Below are 10,175 nucleotides of genomic sequence, written 5' to 3'. Positions count from 1 at the left end.
TTCCTGCCCAGGGCAGGGGGTCGAACTTGATAATCTGCTGAGGGCCCTTACATCCCTGAAAATCTATTAAATCTATAACACGACTGATAAAAACGAAACACACAAAAGGGCTGAGAGTGGGTTACATTTCTCTCAAAATTGTCCTGGCCTTAACACTACTCTTGAATCTGGCTAGTGACCTCAGCCTCCCAGACATCACCTTTTAAAAAGGGTAGCAATGCTGTGTTTGGTTAACCTTCTGTGAAAATGGAATCCGCCCATCCATCCCCCTCAAGACATGCATTCCATCACTTCAGCTTAGTGTACTGCATTACTTGTTCCTGTTAGTGTGAACGCGAAGTTCAAAAGTCAAAGCATTTAGTATGAGATAATAAGAATGAACAGTAATAAAAGATTTTTACAGTTGGTGTTTTGAGTACCTGACTTGGAGAGAACCTTTCCCCCAAAGGAACTGGCTGTTGCACAACTGGTATCCCATCTGGGAAGCAGAGTGCAGGGTAGCAAAACCAGTAATAGAAATGATATTTTTTTAAATCCTAAGGAAAAAAAAATACACGTTAGATAAGATATTTGTAAATATAAAAGTGTGTGTAAATATAAAATACATGATCTAGTGATGGAGAGACTGCTTTGCACATAAAATGGTGCATATATATATTTATTTAGTTTGAGTAAGAGTAAGGGGTACACCATATATCAACACATATTCAACTGACAGGCATAGATGAAAGGAATTTTCTCATTTAGAAAAGGGCTTCACCAGCCCCTGCACCAAACGGAAGAGAACCTTAACTAGCAAATTAAAAAATATGTTATTAGAATACTTCCAATTAAAGCCATGGCCATGTTCCTGTAAATACTTTTGCATGCGCCTAATTTGATCATAGGAGCATATAAGTAAGAACAAGTACAAGTACTATGCAGAACTGGAGCAAGGACTTGCATAAGAAAAGTTTCTGCTCTGTAAGAGATGACAGCAACATTTTAAATGATTTGCCAGAAGTCACACAGATCTGCTACAGAGCTGGGAACTGAACCCAGGAGTCTTGTCTCCTAGCACCCATCACACTCTTTGCACAGATCACTGTAAGCCTGTGAAGTGTTTGCTGGTGGTCTGTAGATAGCTGGCTAGCCATATGGTGCTGGGTCTCCTTTCTACCTGCTGAATTGCATCAACACAGAAATAGACACAATGAATACTATCCCACTACTTGTGAAAACCTAAAAATTATATGATAGCAACTGCTTTTAATGGTAGTACAAGCCTCATGTTTAGAAAACACAGTCCAGCTCTGTATAAAAATAAACAAGTGATATGTTAATACATGCACAATGTAATTTTGAAAGGATAAAGATGGAATTTCTACCATCTTTTTAAAAATGATCGCTGTGACCAACATGAAAATATGGATTTACCATATTTACTCTGTTTTAAGACTAGCTCCCCCACTCAACATGGGGATAAACACCCTTTGTCTTAGAATTGAGCATGACAGTGGTAGGAGGGCAAGCAGCTGCTGTGGCTCCTAGGAAAAGGGGAAGATGGGGAAGCAAAGGCAGGGGGTGGGTGGGAGGAAGGAAGCAGGCAGGGGGCAGGCACAAGCAGGGGACCAGCTACTTGACCTCCCTACAACCTGCCCCGCCACTGGCTGTTCCCCTGCAGCAGTGATGGGGGGATGAATTAAAGATGACCCTCCAATAATTAGATGCTATACATGGAAAAGTATAACAAATTTATAAAATTTCCATGTATAGCATCTAATTATTGGAAAGCCATCTTCAATTCAGGATCATCTTAGATTCAAGTAAATATGGTACCTCTAACTGTTACAACTGAAAAACATGGTGGATTTTTCTTGACAGAAGTATTCCCATGGGGCTGGCAGGAAGTAACAGAAAGCACAGCATGTTATTTTGGTACTGCTTTATTTTGACTCAATCTTAAATTTGAATTCATACTCTTAAAATGTCTTTATTCAGGTGTTCATGGTTTTATGTAATCTATGTAATTTCATCTTTGGTAATTTAAGAGACTAGTAGTGCAAATGCACCGGCGTGCACACACAATAGCTGAGCACCATCATGCACATAGTTATGCCTTTAGGAATATACAGAAACTTGATGAAACATACAATTCAACTTTAAATCAGAAATAAAAGTTGAATACAGTAACCATTTGTCCAGTGTGACCAATGCTATTATTTTGAACATTAAAACCTTCTGCTAAGAAATTTTTTTTTTCATATGGGAATGTCAGAGAAAAAAAAAAGAATCAGATTAGATTAAAAGTTAAGTGAACATTAAGCAGTTCTATATTTACCCTAGAAGGAAGAAAATTCCTTGAAGTCCAATTAAAGACAGATCTACTAGACATGCCTGTAAACAGTCTCAAAAGGATATTTTCAAATGTGCAAGAGGTCTATAAATATGGCCCTGCCCAGTAAAAGTATGGCCCTATCCATGCTCAATTCCATGGGACAATATCTCGCCTTTAAATTTAGTATATGAACATAATTAAGGGCTGGGATGGATTGAACACCTGTAAATACCAGTATGTACAAAAACAAGGTAAATAAAGTCATTGAGAGAACTACATGCAGTAACAACTCTGACATATTAAACCAAACTCTTAAAACTGATGTTTTTAGACTTTCAAAATAGATTACAGGATTTAACAACTCAGCTAGTATTAACCTTGACAGAAACAGCAAGGCTTTGAGAAGCTTCAGCAGCTGATTCAATTTGGAGGAGATTTGGCCCAATTTGGTAGCCAAATCTCCAAATCCGAATTGAATTGAGAGACCCATTAGAAGGTCCAAATCCAACTGGAAGCCTCCAAATCAATTCAGAAAAGATTCAGCGCCGATTTGGAGAGTTGGCCATAGACTAAACAGGCAGCAGTCCTCACCTGTTGGGCAGAGTGGGGAAGGAAGGAGTGTAGGGAGGGGGGCAGATCAAATGCCCCCACAGTGAGGGAGGGATTGGGGCTGGGGCTAGGGCTGGGACCAGGGCTGGGGCACACACCAATTTCCATGCCTTCCTGAACTGGCGGCACGCAGTGGCGGGAGCCCCCTTCCCTGAGTCCTGTTCCCCCCCCCGCCCCAGGTGGGCAGGTTGCCCCAGCCCCAGATCCCCCCCCCCTCACTGTGGGGGTGTTGATCTGTCGAGGTCCATGCCCCTTCCCTCCCCCCTCCACCCACCACAACAGATTTACCAGCTGGAGGCAGCTGTGTCTAGCATCGAGGACTGCTGCCTGTTTAGCTTATGGCCAAATCTCTGACTCACCGAATTGAATCACTAGCCCTCCAAATCAGTCAAATCCAAGTTGAATACTTGGCACTTCGCACTGGCCTAATTACACATACACACGCACACCCCCATATCCATATCCAGCTTGTCTATATACCATAGTTCATTCATAGCATCTGACCAAGTATGTTGTTGTCTATGAAAGCTCATGCCTCCCAGACCCAGTTAAGTTCTGCCCTCCCCTACCTTTTGTCTGACTTCAGACTAAGATAGCTAACTACCTCCGTGCATACAGCTGAAACAATTCTGCTCATTTCAGAGGTTATGCAATGCTGCCCAATACAGTAAAGGTGTTTAGTGCTCTAAATTCCATAACTCCTGGGATACTTTCAGTAACAGGTTTTAATTACACTAGAACCAAATCAGTCTTTAAAGCCAAATAAATGAAGTAACATGCAGTTTACTTGGCACAAACTGATGTTCTGTTTGCTTGAACTATAGGATTAATTTCAAATGCTTTCTGTAGCTGGCAAAGTAAATTCATTTTAAGACGCCCTGGAGAGGAAAAAGACACACAGTGCATGCATATCATGAGCTCAGTCATCTCTGTTCCAAAAGTTACTATGTCAAACTTCTGAATAGCATTATCATTCATTTTCACACGCATGGTTTTGACCAATATTTGTTAAAACTTTCAATCATTTGGATCTGAGTAGTGTTAAAAAAAGAGCTTTCTAAACTAATTAACTATATTGGGGCTATCCAACTGGCAGTCCATGGGCTGCATGTGGCCCTCAGTCTTCTGCCCAATAGATGCTGTCCCCATCACTGCAGCAACTTAGGTACTTGGAGTGTTCAGACTCCTCCTGCCTCCTCCAGCTTGTGCTTCCTGCCTCCATTTCTGGAAGTGGAGCAGGATAGGGCCAAGTACCTGAGTGCCATACACGTGGCAGGGGAAATTCAGTTTGCCCTCACCACGAGCTAAGTGCACCACTGAAAGTGAGTTTTCACTGCCTGGGCTTTGCTTGCAGTGGGGGAAAGCCCACATGGCCCACACAGCAGGGGAAAGCCCGGCTGCTCAGGGCCCATGTGGCATGCCACCCCTCGCCATCCAGACATTAGACAGCCCTGGACTAAAATTCAGATGTGCCAATCTGTTGAGGCAATCTGCACTGAGGTTTTGCAAGTACAAGTTGGATAATGTTAGGGTATGTGCTGCTTTCAATGATCTGTCAGAGATCGGTGCAAATGCCTTACAGAGTATTGGACAGCAAATGCCTTATTGAGTGCTACTGACGGATTTGCAAATTAAGATTTTGGGTGTGTGGGATGTCCTGATGCAAGCCTCACTGTTATGGAAACAACAGCTGTGCCTAAAACTGCTTGTGAATCACTACAGGTTGAAAAGTATATATAAAAAAAGAAGTGTTAGAAACTATTCAACATAGAAGCCAAGCATGTGTATCCCTGCAGTGATAGATAACTGAGAAATATTCATTCATTTTCAGAATTGGGACATTCATTTTCACCTTCCCACCTCTCCAGTGAACTCACCAACTGAGAAATGTGCAACTAATCTTTGTGGGTTCCTTGATCAGGCTTTACTTTTACTGTCTTCAACTGAGGAAGAACTTTAAACAACTGCAGTAAGGTGTTTTCATATAAAGAATTGTAGAATCCTTTATATTAATGGAAAAGAAAAGTTCATAAATTTAAACTCAATAATATTAGTACTTTCATAGTCTCATAGATTGTAAGGGACTGGAAGGGACCGTGCAAGATCATCAAGTCCAGCCCCCCTGCACTAGGCAGTAAAGACATCTGGGGTCAGGTGACCCCAGCGAGGTGACCGTCCAGTCTCCTCTTGAAGATTTCCAGGATAAGTGATTGCACCACCTCTGTAGGGAGTTAATTCCACAGTATGGACACCCTGACTGTGAAGAAATTTTTCTTAGTGTTAAGCCTAAAAAGGTCTTCCAGGAGTTTGTGGCCATTACTCCTAGTTTTCTTCAAGGGTGCCCTGGTGAATAGTTGTTCACCGAGCCCTTCATATATTCCCCTGATATAGCTACCAAGTCCCCCCTCAGCCTTTCCTCATGTGGCTTGCCTTGCAAGTCTCTAATCATACAGGTGGCTCTTCTCTGGACTTTTTCAAGCTTTTCCACATCCTTGTTGATGTGCAGCACCCAGAACTGCAGCTGGAGCACTGCATCCAGTCTCACCAATGCCGAGTAAAGCAGAAGAATCACTTCCTTGGTTTTGCTTGAGATGCACTGGTTGATGCATGCCAGAGTATCGTTTGCCCTGCTGGCTACAACATCACACTGAAAGCTCATGTTCATACTATGGTCTATTATTACCCCTAGGTCCCTTTCAGTCATGGTGCTAGTCAGTTTGGTGCCACCAAGCCTGCAAGTGCCTGCTATAGTATCCTCACTGAAAAGCTAATAATACATTCTTATTTCTATTTGAGTATTCAAAATGTGGAATGAATTAAATTTACTCACAGCAAAAGTCAGCAGCATAAATTTATTCAAGAGCATAGGGTTTTCAAGAGCAGTCCCTGATTTTATTGCCTCCCATATCTGTCAGGGAAAAACAAATGAGAAAAAAAAAGCATCAAGACATAAGTGGAAGAGAACTGCGTATGTTAAAAGATCAAACAATCCCAATTATCCAGTGATCTTTCATCACCTGATCCCACCCAGAAATAAACATATGCTATAGCAGTCACCACTGGTTATGTATTTATCAAGTGTTCTTGTTTGCGTGGGGTGACGCGATACCTCCAACTTGGGCTTGAAGTTGCATTTCATTGTGCCAGGCAAGCAAACGTATAACTGTCCAGCACTGTGCCCTGGGTGGTGGCAGCACACAGTGCTGAAGCAACCACCAGAGGTTTGCCGCTACGGAAATTGGGAGGAATTGTCACCTTTTCTTTTGCCTCTGACACGTGTTGAGCAGCCATTCAACACTGATTTCCAGTGGTAAACAGATAAAGGAGACATCTACTTGCCTCCCCACAGCAGCAAACCTCCGGCTACTGCTGCTACACTGTGCACCACTGTTGTTCTGTTCTCCCTGCAGTCAGGGCTGGAGCTACTGCAGGGAAGGTGAAGGGGAGCTGTTGCTCCTGCTGTTGGCACGTGGCCTCCCTGCTTCTTCCACTACACAGACAGCATGCAGCCCCCACACATGATACCAGTGGCATTCAGTGCCCCCCTACCTCCCACCATGTGGGTTGTGCATGGAACCCTAGCCCTTCCTCCTCTGCAGTGGTGAGAGGTTGCTGCTGCAGTCTGTGGGCCATATGTTAAGCAGGCTGCCATTTGCATAGCCCAGACCTACAGGTACTGAAATTACCTCAATGACAGAAGAGTCTTGTGAGCCAAAGGAAGGTGGCAATGTATACAGTTCTAAACAAAATCAACCAGCTGAATTTATTGTTAGTGGAATAAGCTAGATTTTTTTACCTCTCTCTTTATTGCAAAGGGACAAAGTTAGTGTATCATCATCTTTCACATGGCAAAGCTGCACAACTAAGGGAAAAATAATGACCTTGAAAGAGGAGACGTGGAAAAAATTCTGCTAACCAAGGCCTGCAGGTAACCTAGATGAGCAAGTGAGGTCAAGGGAAAACAAACAGCAGATACAAGCAGCAATTCAAAAACATTCTTTTTCAGGTTATAAAATCTCTCTCAGCCACTGATACTGCAAGTGCTCTTCAAGAAGCAGGTGTAGTCCTTCCCTAGCCTTCTCCTCCTGTTCAGCCAGGCCAAGTAACCTTCCTGCCAATGTATCTCCTTCATCTCCATTTTATCTTGGGATTCCCCCATTACTTGTACTCCAAGAGTGCACTGTGAGAATCTAAAGACCAAAAGCAGGCACTAGTTCATTTATGGGTTTTACAAGAGCTATGTAAGAACCCTCTTCAATGCAAGTAACTGACAAATTGAAAAGAGTTGCTAAGATTAGAGAATTATGTAGAAGGATTCACCATGCTGGCTACTGAGGACCATCAGCTAATTGCTGCTGCTCCCTTCAACAGATTGCACCTGAAGTGGTAGTTAGATGGGTCAGTGAGGAATGATAATACCTCCAGCATCCAGGGCTCAAGCTGTGAAGTAGTTTATTAGTTTTATCCAAACCCTTGCTGCTCTAGACATTTTTAAGTCTTACCTCATTGGCTGCTTTTTCCAAAAGCAATTTCTTATCACAGGATTTGAAGGATTCAAAAGTGTTGGTGTTGTAGAGTGTTCCAATTGCAGGACAGCAGCGTGCTGGGGTCACAGCATTCCTGAGCAGGGGACAAGAACTTTTAGAACTAGGTACTACTACTGTAGCATGAACTGAACTAATTATAGCTGATGTTAACATAGAGTGTAAAAGCAGTGAAATATAACCATGCTAGTCTTGTCCTGTAAACAACTTGAAAACTCCATTTTGTATCCTTCTGCTTGACATAAGTGAATGAACTCTGCATAGCCTTTATGTATGAGCGTGTGTAAAAGGTTGAATGGCGAGAGAATGGCATAGAGATGGCAGAAGATTTAAGCGTTTATGTAAGCAGCAAGGTGCCAAATGTTAAGTTACCAGTCAGTAAACTAATTAATGAATGGCTGAAGAATCCCTTTTAGGCCTAGGGCACAAAGAAGATAACAAGGAGATGGAACGCACCCATCCTGCCAGGCGGGCAGCAAGAACGCTCCAAGGCTAAGATAAGCAAAAGACAAAAGAAGAACAACCGCAAAAACAGAAGCTGGGTATGGAAAAACCCCAAAACACTGAAAACAAAGGATGCCAATCCCTATAAAACAACACTTTGAAAATGCCAAGTTGGGCGAGTCTCTTTCTCTACTGCTGTTTCATCAGAGCACAGATGCATCTGTTCACCCAGTTCCAGCTGTTATCTTCAAATCTGCTATCTTCAAATCATCATCATCTTCTCAATAAGCCCGGGGTGGCCACCCTGAGCTGATATTAACTATTGCTGATAACTATATCTGGTGTATGTGTAGATGAAATGGTTGCTTTGTGTATGCCTGTGTGTAATGATGTGTATGATGATTTTTGTGTGTTTGTATGAATAGTGTGTCCGAACCTCTATGTCTAACTCATGTGATCAATAAACGTGGCACCTTGCCTTATAAAGTCTTGCCTTTATAAAGTCTCGCTTGTGATTTGAGCAATAGGTCAATTTGATAACACTACTGCTTTTCCCCCCTCGCTGATCACTAACAGTAACCAACTGCAGCTCTCTCACAGCAACTCCGTGCTGCAGTGACTTTTACACGTGGTAACCTTACAAACTGCAACATAATGAAGGACATCAAGATAAGCCAAGCACATCTCCTCTGAGAATGCAAACAGATAGTTTTTATAATGTGCCCTGAGCCCTGGACCAATTAGAGATGCAGCTCAAGAATTACTGGGGTGACTGGATTTGCTAACTTTTAAGAATAAAGATGCACAGTGCATCTCATGACACAAGGAAAAATACTTCTGTGGTATTAGAGAGAAAAGAAAGAGCTGAAGATTTAGTTTTTATCCCGCTAATAAAATATACAAGTTTTCCAAAGATATAGATTTGGCAAACATCATTTGATTTTATGAAGAGTTTACAAGGAACTGAAAGATTGTAAGATAAAGGCACCATATTTTTCTTGTAAAGATTAAAATAGTCAATGCATCTAGTTTCACATGCATAAGGTCTTTCCAAATGTCTACCAAGGATGTTATAGGTACTAGTCAAACCTATGATTAAGCAATGATCACTTCAATGCTAAAAAAAATAAAAAAATCTTAAACTGCAAATTCAGTTTTACAGAAACATGTGGCATCAACAAACGAGCAATGCAAATGGATTTAATTCCTTGGTTCATTTTTTCATCATTGCTGTGAGGCGATACATGCCTTGTACCAGCAACTCATCCATTAGCCAAAAAAAGAAATAAACTGTTTAATTAGAATGCACAATTAACATCCTGATAAGTTAACACACTGTGATGACACAGTCGCATCCCCAAAGCACTAAGATTCATCAACTGGTAATCTCAGTCTAAAATGAATGAGCTTTAAGAAAAGGTTAATGAAATCTATTTCTCCTTTTATTACTGCGCATCATTCCAGAGCTTCTCCCCCAACTCTTCTGAATACCAGGCAACATGTCCAGCAACACTATACACTTTTGTATGTACAATATTTTTCAACAAGGACCTTAACAGTCTCTACTAATATGATGGGTCTCTTACAATCCCCACCCTCTCCAAGGGGCACTTTGATATTTATACTGCCTGCCATTAAAATCCTACAGTTGGGTCAGTGTAGCTCAGGGACAGGCAATTATTTCAGCTGGAGGATGGCTTAACAAGTTTTGGTGAGCTGTCAAGGGCCATATGGGTAGCCATATTGGGACAGAAGTCCCTCCCCCTAACCTTTGACACTGGAAGTCCCTCCCCTTGCCCCCCCCAGAAATACTCCTTTTAGGAGGGGAGGGTTGCCATCTTGGAACCAGAAAAAAAACTAAATCATACACTAAAAGTCAAACACCTACTATAACATATTTTATTACAAAAAATATTTGTCATGATTTGTGTTTGCTTATTGTATATAGAGGGGATTGCATAACAACTCAAAAATAAAGTCTTACTTGTGTATATTGTGTGGGGGGGGGGTGCAGTTACGTGTGTGTGGGGAATCCCCACACCCTACCCAACTGAGCTCTGTGCTCCCACTGGCCGTCCTTGGTGCGAGCTCTGTGCTGCCGCCAGCCCCATGTTCCCTGTATCCACCCAGCTGCAACTTGCCCCTGCCCTGCCCACACACCTGCCGCTTCCCAACCTGCTGCCCAGAGCAAGCAGGATGCCGGGGAATACAAGTAGGTCCCCTGGGGCAGCTGCAGCAGTGACAGCAGCAGCAACCCTGGC

General features: G+C 42.4%; 1 protein-coding gene across 15 annotated transcripts in view; it reads right to left on the bottom strand.

Annotated features, from left to right (window-relative positions):
- ATG7 (autophagy related 7) overlaps positions 1-10,175 on the bottom strand; it is a 316,197-nt gene that overhangs the window by 288,967 nt on the left and 17,055 nt on the right. For 13 of the 15 annotated variants that reach the window (XM_025215165.1, XM_025215166.1, XM_025215164.1 and 10 more), the window contains 3 exons: positions 7,429-7,546; positions 5,757-5,834; positions 420-536 (listed from right to left, as the gene is read on the bottom strand). In XM_025215165.1, the coding sequence (XP_025070950.1) occupies positions 420-536; positions 5,757-5,834; positions 7,429-7,546 (313 nt within the window). The remainder of the gene's footprint in view (positions 1-419; positions 537-5,756; positions 5,835-7,428; positions 7,547-10,175) is intronic. The other 2 variants (XM_025215161.1, XM_025215163.1) reach the window with 1 other exon arrangement.

The sequence above is a fragment of the Alligator sinensis genome, unplaced genomic scaffold (genome assembly GCF_000455745.1).
Source record: "Alligator sinensis unplaced genomic scaffold, ASM45574v1 scaffold1224_1, whole genome shotgun sequence".
NCBI classification, from domain to species: domain Eukaryota; kingdom Metazoa; phylum Chordata; order Crocodylia; family Alligatoridae; genus Alligator; species Alligator sinensis.
Note: the sequence above shows the minus strand (reverse complement) of the source record. Positions and strands in the feature narration are given on the sequence as shown.